Source organism: Tetrao urogallus (genome assembly GCF_951394365.1).
Source record: "Tetrao urogallus genome assembly, chromosome: 5".
Lineage (NCBI taxonomy): Eukaryota > Metazoa > Chordata > Aves > Galliformes > Phasianidae > Tetrao > Tetrao urogallus.
In genome coordinates, this window is record NC_136818.1 from 60,730,076 (window position 1) to 60,743,822 (window position 13,747).

The following is a 13,747-nucleotide window of genomic DNA, read 5'->3' on the forward strand; positions in this document are numbered from 1 at the left end:
ATCTCGGGGTCCAGTGTAGCTTTCAATCTGATTAAGTCCCAATTTTATCAATTTTGTGTCAAATTTTTTGGTGACCTCGTTTTGGAATTTGAAACTGCTTAAGAAGATTCACACCAGTAAAGAGTATTTTATGAATCGTAGTTTTTGAGTGAGGAATGGAACAATAAGACAAGAATAAATCCTCTATTGTACAGCAAGTTTTATCCAACGATTTCTAGTATTTTGGTAAAACTGGGCTATTTAAAGATTATATGGTTAATGTAAAGCTTGCAAAGAATGTCTTCCCTAAAGGAGTTGGGAGGTTGAAATCAATGTGCAGAAGTCTGACTGCAAGAGAGGAACAACTTGAGTTGTACTTGGGAAAAGAGGAGACTTTTTACGTCACCAGACCCTAAAGTCCAATATTTACAGCCAGCCAGGAGCTGGACCCCTGGTATAAGCTTCTTGGGTCCACCCATCTGCTCTGAGTATCGGAACCAATTCCAAAGTTGTTCGTTTTGAGGCGATGTGAATTTAAAAAGAGTCTGTAGATTTTTGTAATCTTTTTTTTCAGAAGGTTGATAAGAATTTTCTGCCCTTGTTTGGAGCTTCTTTCACAGCATTATAATCGATATCTGCTCACTGCAGCCCTATAGCCTACTTTTGCAAGTGGTTTCTAACGAAGGGGATCTGCATGTTAATGCACAGCACTGCCTGCAGCTCTAACGCTTTCTAGAAGAAAATTGGCCTCAAGCTTGCTAGAGGATGCTGTGGGAGGCAGTGGCTATATTTGTCTCTGCCTGTCACTGCTCTCTGTAACAAGGCCCCTTGGTGTGACTCTTCTATGGGATCCAGGGTAGGAGAACCCAGCATGGGCAAAGCTACTGCCTGCTGGACCCTCCTTGACGGTGCCTCCTCAATAGGATAGGAGAGAGAAGCCAGTGCAAAACACTGCTCTGAGCTGCTGATAGGTGTTGGAATTAGAAATGATACTGTAATATATCCAAATTAAAGAATTTTGCCAAGCCAGGTTTTCTGTTGTTGTTTGCTTGCTTGTTTTCTGTTGAGAGTTGCAGAAATAAAATTCCATAGGCCAGATTGAGAATGTGTTCATCGTACAGAAAGACTGCTGTTGTTAGATAAGACTTATGAGAGGTGAAAAAGCCAGGCATGAGCGTAAGTCATTGCTAAGTGTGCACCACTATGTGCTGTACACATGGAAACACGAGCTTTCTAGAATGAATGTCAGCTTGATGCAAATCACTCTCTGTTCACGTGCTGAAGTGCTGAGCTGTTTCGTGATGGATCATCTTGCTCAGATGAAAGTGAACAAAGAGCAGCTGATGCCTCCTGAGTCCCTGCTCAATGCTGTATCCAGATAGGTGGTTTGTGTCGACATGCCTCCCGAAGGAGCTGGGTGATTGGAGGCTGTCTTTTGGAAATGCAGCATGCCAGCTTCAGGAGCCTCACACGTGAGGAATGGAGCAGGAGCTGCCAAGCTGAGTAGTAGTGCTTTCCTTAAGCTTAATTGCTGTTCAAGACAGTCTGACATCCCTTATCCCTAACAAGCAGTAGTGTGCTTTGAGGAGAAAGCAGGTGGCTGCCATCAGGGAAGGCAAGAATGGTTCATTTGTTGATGAGAATTTAGTTCAGTGTCTTCAGCTTTGACAAATGCTTTGTAAGATGAATGCATGTCTGAAGTATAAGGTTGAATTTAAAAAGAGTGGAAAACTTAAGTATTAATATTTTTTCTTCTGAAACTGTTGCTCAGTAAAAAGTAGAGGTTCTGCAGGTAGAAGATATGCATGATCGGATTGCCATAACACATTAACAGTATTTGTAGGTTTATCTTTTTTGTCAGTTCCTTCTGTCTGTCTCTCTTTTCTTTGTCTTATTTGTCTTAGGATGGTAGAAGATGTGATGTCTGTATGTTCTCTGTTGTAAGTAATTCTAAGCTAACATTTCAATTTTCTTCTTTGATTTATGGGCTTTTTAATTTTACTCGTTTATTTTGCAGCATGATCAGTTATTATTCAGCATGAAGCTCTTGTGTTAACTGTGTCACTTCACTGGCACATATGAAAGCTTGTTTAAGGAAAGCGCCCATCTGTGAATGAGTTAGAGGAGTCTAATGCCTCATTATCTGTTTGCCTGTCAAAGAAGATCCTCTTTTAAAAACTGCAGAATTCCCATCCTAGAGATAATACAGCAGTTTTATTCCTAGCATCACACAAAAACATTGTACAATCCATCTTTCTTAAATACTGCATGATTTATTTCTCCTTAAGGGAATAACTTGTCCTAATTATTTCTAGCATCCTACCTAGATCATTAGTAGCACCAAACACCCTAATATTCAGCTGCCCAATTAATTTTTCCCTATAGAAGTGGTATGGATTTACCCTCTTCCAATTGATTGCCACCATTACAATTCACAGTGCTGACCTTGCTCCTCACTGACAGGAATGAGCTGATGGGCAGTAACTTTTGCCACTGCCCCTCAAGTTCTTACATTAAATCTCTGTCAACGAGTTGGATGTTTTCTGCCTCTTCTAGTCAGTAGCAAAAACGTGTTTGAACAGCTGTGGCAACATGCATGAAGATGGTAGATAATTGGTTGATGTTCTTGTTAGAAAAGGCTTTAAACCAATTGTGAAGGAAGATAAAGCCAACATTTATAGTTATACACTTCCATATAACATAAATTCTTTGTTCTCTTTGCCTGATTTAAATCTGTGGGATTTTTGGAGGGCTGCAGTGTCTGCACTCCTGGTTTGCTTTGTGAGCTGTTGGGCAGTGGAAGCAGCATTGCCATATTTGATGCTGTATTTATTTCAATCATAGAATGGCCAGGGTTGGAAGGGACCTCAAGGATCATCAAGCTCCAATTCCCCTGCCACACGCATGGCCACCAACCTCCACATTTAATACCAGCCCAGGCTGCCCAGGGCCCCATCCAACCTGGCCTTGAACACCTCCAGGGATGGACGGGGCATCCACAGCCTCTCTGGGCAGCTGTTCCAGCACCTCACCACTCTCATAGGAAAGAACTTCCCCCTGACATCCGACCTAAATCTTCCCTCCCTCAACATAAAACCATTTCCCCTTGTCCTGCTGTTATCTACCCTTGTAAAGAGTTGACTCCCCTCCTGTTTGTAGCCTCCCTGTAGGTACTGGAAGGCTGCAGTGAGGGGGGATATCTCAAAGGGAGACATTTATCGTGTCTGTTGGTAAGGATGGAACTTTGTGCTGCAATTTCAGCAACGGCATCCTCCTCAGCCATTTTTTATGTCCTTCGCCCAAATCATACCCATTTCTTTCTCATCTCCATGCCCTGTGGGGTGGTTGGAGCTTACTGACTGAGTCTGTCAGGTTTAACTCCCAGGTCATTCTTGTAAAGATATGTTTAGGGCTTTATTCTCAGATGGGAAACTGGAGCAGACAGAAGTTAAATAATTTGCTCAAGGCCACTGAAGATGTCTGTGTTGGAGCAGAGATTTGAATTGCAGTGGAGCAGCAACTCTGTTCTGTAAATAACATTCTGTCAGTAGTTAGCTGGAAAAAAAACCCACATTTTTTCTGTGAATTTAGAAATATGGCAATCCTGCTTTTCTCAGCTTTTTGGGTATCAAGGTCTGTTCCAAATGCATGACAAAAGTATGTACCTCCAGCATGTTTCTCTGTGGTGCTGCTGCCTAATGGATGGGATTTAAAAGCAGAAGAGCTTACAGAGAATGCACTTTCTGTAGCTGTCTCTCGCTAAGTGTGAAATGACCCATTTCTTTCTGCTATTACCATGCTAACTGTCTTAACTTTGTTTTTAGTGATACATTTAGGGTGAAAAAATCACCAAAAAGATCTCCACTATCTGATCCTCCTTCTCAGGTAAAGTACTGCATCGTTGTGATACATATATTCTTGCAGGGGTGAAGAAGAGACATTTTGATTTACAGTTGTACATTTAATAACAGAAGAACTTTGGTAAAGAATGTAAGCATACTGGTGTCCAAATAGAATGTGTGGGGCTGTAATCATGTGATATTAAGCTTTTGGCATCTATGCAGTACATATTGCTCTGGGAATCCCAATTAGGCTATTATCAAGTATGCTTTGGAGTGGCATACATTAAAAGAAAAATTAAGCCAAGCATCCACCTTGCAGTTTTTGTATTCAGAAGTAAGAAGCTAGACACACCGGGTTGAGAGGAAAACAGAAGTAAAACAAGAGGGCTGGTCTAGCAGGAGCATGTGCTTGGAAGGCTCTATTCCTTGCTGTAAACAGCCAGCAGGTGGTTCCCTTAGAAGGGAGGTAACAGAAGCCCTCTGTGTGTAAGAGCCCAACTGCTTTGATGCAGCGCTGCTCCTTCCACACTGCTGCCTGCCTTCTTCTCCCCCATCTTGCCTTCCATTGATGCAGGTTGATGGCATAGAAGTGCAGAAAGGGTTTGTGACCTCACAGTCCTACACAGACTTGCTCCTGCAAGGGAAGCCTAAAAAGTCAGCTTTGCTCCTCTAAGTCTTCAGTCCTGACAACTTCTGTCAAGTGTTTAAAGGGTTTAAACGGCTCCAGATTTTCTTTCTGCCTTGTTATCAAGGCAGCTTTGCATTGTGAGTGTTTACCATCAAAGAGCTCAGTAACAGGAGGAAGGTTTGTTGCTAGGGCAGTTCTAAATGCAGCACTTTATTTTTCGGTAAGCATTTTAGACAGGGCTGCAGTGAAGAGTTAAAAGGATGACTGTAGTCAGGTGGAGGAATTCAGAGCTGACCATACAACTTCTTGATGAAAGATAACAGGATTAATCAGCCCTGTTTTCTACAGGATCCCACCCCGCTGCCTACCCCAGAAACGCCTCCTGTCATATCTGCAGTGGTTCATGCAACAGATGAGGAGAAACTGGCAGTGACCAGCCAGAAATGGACCTGCATGACTGTGGACCTGAGCACGGACAAGCAGGATTACCCACAGCCCTCTGATCTGTCCACATTCGTCAATGAGACTAAGTTCAGCTCTCCTACAGAGGGTATGCTGTATACTGGGCTGTCTGCATCCAGCTGGTGTTATTTTGGGGAACTCTAAAATGGTGCTCTTTGGATCAGGTTGAGGCGCTTGGCAGTTATGGGGGGCTGAATAAATGACCCCAGTAATCACACCTTGAGTTTTCAAGTGAGGGTAGAGAGGCAGCTTAAATGAAAGAGCCCGTCGGAGAACACTGACTTTTGCTTTCCTTTTACTGTTGATTATAGAGTTGCCGTGTTCTTTGGGTGCTGCCTGTGTCTTCATAGGGCTGAACTGCTCTCTGTCGGTGCTCTTAGATCTGCAGCAAGGATTTTGCCCAAGCCTGTGTCTATAATGTGAATGGGAGAAAATGTGGTTACAACTCTGCTCAAAGTTTGTACATTAGGGCCCTTAACTTACTCCTCCCTTCAGGCTGCTGGGATCCAGGTTTCTATATGCACAGAAATACCCAGGATATCCTTTGGGGAAGATAGTTATTCAGGTGCCAAGTCAAATCACCAGAAGTGTCAGCCTAAGATCTTTTTTCTGGTACCTTAGTATAAGCAATTGTGAGACAAAACTGGAGGCTTCTGTGATTGAGGGTTGTCATTCCAGGTCTGTGAAATGTGGAAGAGAGAATTTAGCCACTTGGAAATCTGTGTGTGGCCTTCGCTGGGGTTAGCAGAGGAAGCACTGCTCTGCAACATCTGCTCAGAGGGCAGATTTTCAGCTTTGAGGGTGGGAGGAATGCATGAGTTTACCTTGGCTTCAACTTTTTCCTCTCAATCAGATTTCCTTATTTTTCCTAACCTTTTAACCTGAGTCCCAAGCTAACACTAAAGCTGTTCTATACCATTTGAAGAGTTTTTGCTTGATTAAGAACTGCTAAGCTTTTAGGTCAAATGTGTTTGATATTAAAAGGCATGAATGATAAAGCTGCTTGTAATGGGACTGCACATGTTCATACACACGTGCTTATGTATTTGCACAGCCTGGATTTCATGGAAATCTGGTGAGTCTGCTGTTCAGATAAGGATGTCAGTCTGGATTAATACGTTTGATTTTATAATCAAATGAGAAATTCTGTAAAATTTTTTTTAAAGCCAAGGAATATTTTTTTAATAATAACCTCCCAAATATTGGAAAATGGAGGTTGTATGAAAGGAAATGGAACAAAAGGATAGCGAGAGACTGTAAAGCAATCACTTGAGCTATCAAAGTGGAAGAAGAAAGTGTGCAAAGCTCCTAATTAAATGCTAATTGTCTCATCTCGTGTGCTGCATGGTACAGTTGGAGTTTCAGATTACATGCTAATTATAATCAACAACGCTTCCGCTTTTCAGATCTCTTAAAAATAATCATTTTCTTCCCTTGGCAGGCTCACTACTGCTGCTCTGAGGAATGTTTGAGCAGTTTCAGGGCTGTTTCTCAGCGCTGTTTCCCTTTCACCCCTCCCAGACAGTGGTGTGACTGTTACCCTGTAACCTAACACTGCTTTTGTACCAATACAGCCCAACCACAGAGTGAGCCCGCACATCCAGCACTCGTCTGTTGCACTCTGCTTATAGCTGCTGCCTTTTTTTTTTTTTTTGGCCATTTCACAGACCAGAAATAAGCAGTAATTATTAGCAGAAAGTTGTGATGTAACCGTGCAGCTATTTGTAGGAGGAGTTGAAGAGCATCGCTTAGTAAGTCTGCTGTATGCATTTGTAAAAGATAATTATCTTACCTCGTATGATATCCTGGGCATTTGTAGATTTTGAATGCATGGAGATAACTGGAGCGTGAGATTCTGGAGGGGAGATGGTATCTTAGAGGTGATACCTGGGAGAGGAGATGCTATCTAACTGTGAGTCTAATGAGACGAAGCTACACTGCGTTTAGCAAGCCATGTTCTTCCTTTTGTTCCTTGTTGAGGTGGTTTCCATCTGCATCCTGCCTCCTTAATCAGCAAAATTGTGTGCTATCCCAGAAGCAGGCTGAGGCTGGAGGCAGCTGCAGGCTGACAGCCCCCCATGGCAGCAGAGGATGGCAGTGGCACAGCGATGCTGCACAGTCTGCTTCTGGGCTCCCTTGGGGTTGGTTGGGCAGTGAAACTGCCCCACAAATACTGTGCTGCTCCTTGCTGGGCTATAGGAAGTAAATGAAACGTTTCTTCATTTCTCCTGCAGTGCAATGTCCAGCAGGTTGTTATCAGCTCCTTGTTTCAGTTTTGGCTTTGCTTTCTCTAAGAAGAAATTCATGTCTGATACCTGGAGGTTGTCTGCCTCACCTGGCTTCTTATTACCATTAAAACACATGGTGCCAGGAATTTAAACCAGCCAGGAGCCTATCATAGCATTCTCTTAGGTATTTTAGTATTAATATCTCCCAAATGTCATTTTCTGTGAGTTTGTGGTTGTTTTACAAAATACATAGGTTGTGGAATTGCACTTCTTGTACTCTCTGATGCTTTTTACTTTAAAAAAAAAAAAATCTAAGAATGTAAGAGATTGTTTTTAGGGTTGGTTTTGCTTGTAAAGCATAAATGTTCTAATGATGGCTTTCATCTCCCTGATACGAGCCCTGCTTTTCAAAAGCTGCCCAAATCTATAGGAACTTTTGTACATGCTTTTATCTCAATGCAAATGCATTCACTAGGACCTGTCTGTAATGGAAACGTGGTACATGGTTTATTGGGTTAGGCTCGTGGCAACAGGGTAAAATATGGAATTTGGGCAAATAATTATGGTTTTAATTTTTAAGTTATGGTGTAACTGGACAAAATCTTTGTTTTTGCTTGGGTCCAGGAAGATATGCTCTCCTTTCCTGTAGAGGTAATGGCTGTTTACATGGGTGGACGGTGATAGGACAAGGGGAATGGTTTTAAACTGAGACAAGGGAGGTTTAGGTTGGATATTAGGAGGAAGTTTTTCACCCAGAGGGTGGTGAGGCACTGGAACAGGTTGCCCAAGGAGGCTGTGGATGCCCCATCCCTGCAGGCATTCAAGGCCAGGCTGGATGTGGCTCTGGGCAGCCTGGGCTGCTGGTTGGTGACCTGCACACAGCAGGGGGTTGAACCAGATGAGCACTGTGGTTCTTTTCAACCCAGGCCATTCTAGGATTCTATGATTATGATTCTGTGATTCCATCTGGCTGTGTTATCAGTCCTCCTCTCTCATCTCACCCCTGGAAGACGATGGATTGGAAAGAAATCTGGTTATTCCCAGCAGTCTAATTAGGAGATGAGAAGTAGAGCAGCAGCAAAGATTTGCATTTTTTTTAAGGTCTAGATTTAGGGCTCTTCGTAAACCAAGCTTCCCACCTTGGGTTTTTCCTCCATGACTAAATGTGACAACAGCCAAGCAAGCTGGGCTGTGGTCTCAGCCCTGTTCAGTGAGTGTGCAGCTATTTGATGCATCTTTCTTATCTCAAGTGATACCACAGTTGTTGTTCTTAATTTTGAACTATGTGATGTACATTAGGAAATGTATCATTTCATTTCATAACAGCTTGCTGCACCTTTTTGCATACTTTAAAGGCACATGGTATCAACATTACCAATAATTGAAAAGTGTGTTTTCTGTGATAAGATAGAGGAAAGTTACCTGCTCTGAAGGTGCTCTGGAACTGTGCTAATATTTTGGGTGCTGAGGCAGAGTGCTGGGTAAGCTGATAAAGCAGACTTTTTTCTGGCAAATATATTTGCTTGAAATGTGTCACAGGTTCACTGCTGAAAATCAATGAAAGTACATCTTCTGCTTTCTCTCTGTATATTCTATTTTTAATATCTCATAGGAAAGTATTCAGAGTGGAAGCAGGCCTTGTAAATGAGAACATATCTCATCTACTTATGTAAAAATCATTTAATGGCACCTATCTAATGGCTCTTTTTTTGTTTCTGTTGCAGAATTGGAATATGGCAACTCATATGAAATAGAATATATGGAGAAAATAGGCTCCTCTGTGCCTGTAAGTTCTCACCCCATTTTCATTCATTTGCATTCCCCTGTTGTAATGCACTGTCCTGATAATGCCATCAACCTCACTACCCCTTAAATTAATTATGAAGTGCCTCCAGCAGATTTGCAAATCCAGTTTCTTTTAAATTGGCATAACTGGGGTAAATTGCATGTGCTGTGTTGTCCTATATCCTGTAGAGCTTGTTCCATTTTATTTTATTTTAAGCTAGGATCATAGCAGTTCTTTCTGGAGACTAAAAGGAACTCAGTAGTTCCAGCAGTGTAGAACACAGAGCTGTCTACACCAGCTACTGAACTATTTTAAGAAATGGAGAGCAGAACTTTAAAGAAGATGGAGAGAATCCTGGGAGAATATAGAATGAATGTCAAGTATGGAATGCAGCACTGTACACTGTCATCAGCTGTTTGTCTTTCCATTCAATTCATGGATTTGGTAGCTTGACCAGATCCAGTGGGGACTTAGAAAAGCCAGGGGTTTATGTCAAGTACATAAACTAATGTGAGTAACGTTGTATTCAATGAATATTTTGGTAACTTTCAGTCAACAGATGCCTCCAGCCTGACAGGACCAGAAATCTGATTAACCCCAAAGAAGGAGAGAAAGAACCATTACAAAGAGTGAACCACTTAGGTTATGTTCTTCATCGATTTCTTCCTGCAAGGGATCATTTTTTATCAGTATCACTTAGCACAGGGAGGATTACAGTCCTGTATTGTTAGCTGTTTGCCAAGTCATTCGGTCACTTAAGGCAGTGAATTAGCTTCAACAGAGAACAGCTGAATTGCTTAATGAGTCTTTCTCTTCCTGTTGCCAGCAGGATGATAGCACCCCGAAGAAACAATCTTTGTACCTAATGTTTGATGCACAGCAAGAGAGCCCAGTCAAATCGCCTCCCGTCAGACTGTCCGATTCCACCACGCCATGCTCAGGGTATGTCCCTGCAAGGAAAGCAGCAGTGGAAAGGGATGCCAGGGAAATAGGTTGCCATCCCAACACGCAGGCAGGCAGTTATTCCTCTTTTCTGCTTCTCTGTTGCAGGGTTGTTTGTTTATAAATAGATTCCCATCTGTGTACACATATGACAGAGAACAGAGGGCAAAGGTACAGAAGTTGTGCAATGGGAAGGAATAAGCACACGTATTTCTCCTTTATGTTCTTACTGAATGGAGTCAGTCATAGTGGCAACAGTTTCACAAGGCTGTGGCTTCCTGCTTAGGTTTTTATTCTCGGATACTGAGGTCGTTTTCATGTCAATCTAGAAACTATTTAATTGCAACTTCTCATTTGGCCTTTCCTAGCTATATTTTCTAGAAAGTGAGTCTTGTTCATAAGAACAGCATGTGTGGGTTGTGTTTACTTTCCAAAATTTTGCTCTTTAAGGACATCTGTTCTTGTTAGGAACATTTGTTTGCTGGGAGAGATGTAGGTCATGGTGAGAAAGGGATAAAAGGCAAGGGAGAAATATTTGAGGAATGTTCTTAACCTTTCTGATGGAACTGGGCTTATTTAGATGACTCCAGCGTGCAGCTTTGAAAGGATATTGCAAAGTGTTATGAGATAGAACGATAGAAAGATGAGCTGAAGCAGTGTTTATATTTATACACGTGGAAATAATGAAGAGGACATACTTTGGTGTTACCAGAAGCAGAACGATGAAGGTCTTGTGCTCCACCCTGAAAGTGTGCATACAATCCTTTCTCAGGTCAAGTTTTGAAGACCCTGAAGCCCAGCAATCCTCTGGAATGAAAATACAACATCCAGCTTCTCGAGTCCTTGCTGCCAGCCAAGAGGCACACTTACAGTCACCAGACAAGTCCAAACAGAAGGACTTAGAGCCCATGACACTAGGAACAACCCCAGAGACTATTGAAATAGTAAGTAATTTATGTTAAAAGTTTGGGAACCATTTTGTTGTAGAAAATTCACATCTTATAAAACTCAGAACAGGTGGATCTCACAAGCAGAGCAAGAACTTGGCCTCGTACTCTTAGTAGCGGCATGTGGTAGGACCCAAATGAAAGTTTGATGGAATTCAGACGAATTTTACTGTACTTTAAAATGCTCTTGTGATGACTTATTCCAAGCCGACATTTTGAAGTGCTTTTTCCTTACACGCAGTTGTTTACACTTCAACTCAATTTTTGTGGAGGTATTTTAGTCATAAATTAGGTTTTCTGTAAAAACGTAGGACCGTGGTTTGCTCTGCTGTATGTGGTGTAAGATTTCAAGTTTCTGTTGGTAAAAAGAGGTGCACGTTCAGGTTTTCTTAAAAACTGATTAAAAACAGTTTTTAACAGTTTTTAACAACAGATGACTCTGTTGTTGTCATCTGATGCTGATAATGTAAAAACCACTTTTCTGATCATTAGAACTCAGCCCAGCTTCCAGTGGCATCACTTTTTTTCAGTGGCTTCTCTGGTATTGAGTGAGCCCTTTCTTACTTTAGGCCTGCAGTGCTTACTGACTTCAGAGCATTGGTTCTCAAACACATGAAGGTTCCTTTAAGCTCACCTTAATACTGTGCTTCATTTATAATCTTTAATGATGCTGTTGATACCATCTTGCAAGGAATTAGCTTGATGAGTTTTCAAGCTAAGTTTTCAATGCATTGCAGGTGCTCAAGTGCCTGAAGTCTGTTTTTCTCATTGTACTTCTGTCCAGCTTCATGTTATGTATTTATCCTGAGCATGTTACAATTGTGAACACATCTTAGTTTATCTCCAATAAGCAGCACAAGATTTGGAAGAAGAGTCTTGCTCGTTTTCCCCCTCAGTTTTGGTCATCTTCAAAGCTTTTGGATTCATTTAGAGATATCAGAACAGAACAAAGCACATGATAGTAGATGTATTGAGAGTGTGCTGTGGTTCATGGCTTGGGAGCCATGATTTTAGAGGTCTTAATGCCGCTAACTTCATATTAGTCTTAAAAAATTTACTCAGTTTATAAATTGGGAATAATTATTCTTGATGTTTGTCTGTTATAGCTATGAGCTGTGTATTCCAAAGGATTTTTCTATGAAGAATGAAATTATGAGAAATCAGGGATTTGCAGACACATTGCTTTTAGCTTAAATTGCTTGGGCAATCTCTGTTGATTATTCTACGCTCTTCTTATCCTTCAGACATCTCCTGAAGACTCCTTTGTCTCTGCTGATGCTCTTCTCAACAGGATATCTAAGAAAACATCAATATGTGATCAACCTGAATATCTAGATCCTGACTTAGCTGAAAAGAACCCCCCAGTATTTGCTCAGAAACTTCAGGTTTGTAGCAGAAATATAAATTTCTCTTTTCCTTTGTCTATGCTCTGTGGAGAATGCTTTACCTTGAGTGAAAGGGGTGGGAAATGGCTTGGATTGGAGGGTGGGAAAGAAAGAAAGCAATGATTTGATTCTCTCCAAAGTAACTTTGGCCTTTCAGGAAACTAAGGAAGAGAAATATTTTAATTGAATTTATGCAATACATAAAATTGAACTTAAAGTTCCTTAACAGTTTCCTCTATCCAGTAGCTCTGATGTATATATTTTGAAGTCTTTATAAAGACAACTCTAGTCCTATAAAGCCCTAACCCTATAAGGCTTGAACACAGGACTCCATGTGTGGAGTGTGACCTTGACACCTGACCTTAGTAGGTCTGTATCTGTAGGTCCGTTTTTGGAGATGAAGATCCTAATTCTGCTGAAATGGAAATTAGGATTTACTCTAATAATCCATCTGATGCACAGTTTGGTGTGGCTTCTTCTAGGAAAAGCAAATCCATCTGCAGAGCAGTTCTGTGTGTCAGGACCTATTTTCCAGAATATTCACAGTGAAACTTCAAAGCAGCAAAGGTTGAATTGGGGGTGGCAGCTGGTATAAGTTCACATAAAATGTGAATGGAAGCAGAGAAGTCTGGAAAACGGCTTCAACTGCAGAAAACATATATTTTTTTTATACAGACACTTTATCCAAACTTACTTTCTAATAAAAATTGCCATCTCAGAACTACCCACAAAGTGACATTTTGCACCAAAGCTCAAAACAAAGGTAATATGGGATGTTTGTCACCCAGGAATTGCCAGAATTGCACATCAATTGCAATCAATAACATTCAGTTTTTTCACGCGTTAAAGATTTTTGCTGTGCTCTTAACACATTTTTTTCTGTGGATCACTGATGACCAAACACTTAACAGGAGGAGTTAGAGTTTGCTGCAATGAGGATAGAAGCACTGAAGTTAGCCAGGCAGATTACCCTGTCTTCTTTCCGCTCCTTAGATGCCGAGGTATCTGTTTTGTGCCTGCCATGTGTGTGAGTGTGCACAGAGACTAAGAAACAGTGCTGCTTTTTCTTTAACAAGGTGACTAAGGCGCTCAGAGTGCAGTGGAAAACTAAAACAAGCACCAGAGTGTGGCACAGAAGAGCATGCTGAAAGCAGCACTGCACACAGAAATGCTGTCCACCAATGGAAAGATTAACATAAGTTTGTAGGCAAGAAACAGGCATACACTTATCACAGGAGAAAGAATTCTGCAACCAGATGGCTTTCTTTAATGTTTACCCCAAGGTTTGTCCTAAAATATTTGGTAGCAAAACAATATCAAACCTACTCCTTATAAGAATGCTGTAGATTTTGGCTGTTGGTCCCCACGGCTTGAAACAGACACCCAAGTACACAAGTGAGAAGTTCAGTCAACCCTACCATCAGGCTTCAGAAGAAAGGGACTGCAGCAGACCTGCAAGGGCTGTAGAGCTACCGAGGGAAAGGGGCTCCCTAACACAGTGGGGCTTCACTCCTGAAGATCTAAAGCTTTCCTTTAATTGTCTTTTCT

At 41.6% G+C, this 13,747-nt stretch overlaps 1 protein-coding gene across 1 annotated transcript in view; it reads left to right on the forward strand.

Moving 5' to 3' along the window:
* The window catches only part of TACC2 (transforming acidic coiled-coil containing protein 2), a gene marked incomplete at both ends in the record, with an annotated part of 51,227 nt that overhangs the window by 20,792 nt on the left and 16,688 nt on the right, over positions 1-13,747 (forward strand). The window contains 7 exons of the mRNA XM_079535302.1: positions 3,804-3,864; positions 4,798-4,999; positions 8,864-8,925; positions 9,752-9,867; positions 10,640-10,811; positions 12,059-12,199; positions 13,111-13,200. Coding sequence (XP_079391428.1) covers positions 3,804-3,864; positions 4,798-4,999; positions 8,864-8,925; positions 9,752-9,867; positions 10,640-10,811; positions 12,059-12,199; positions 13,111-13,200 — 844 coding nt within the window. The remainder of the gene's footprint in view (positions 1-3,803; positions 3,865-4,797; positions 5,000-8,863; positions 8,926-9,751; positions 9,868-10,639; positions 10,812-12,058; positions 12,200-13,110; positions 13,201-13,747) is intronic.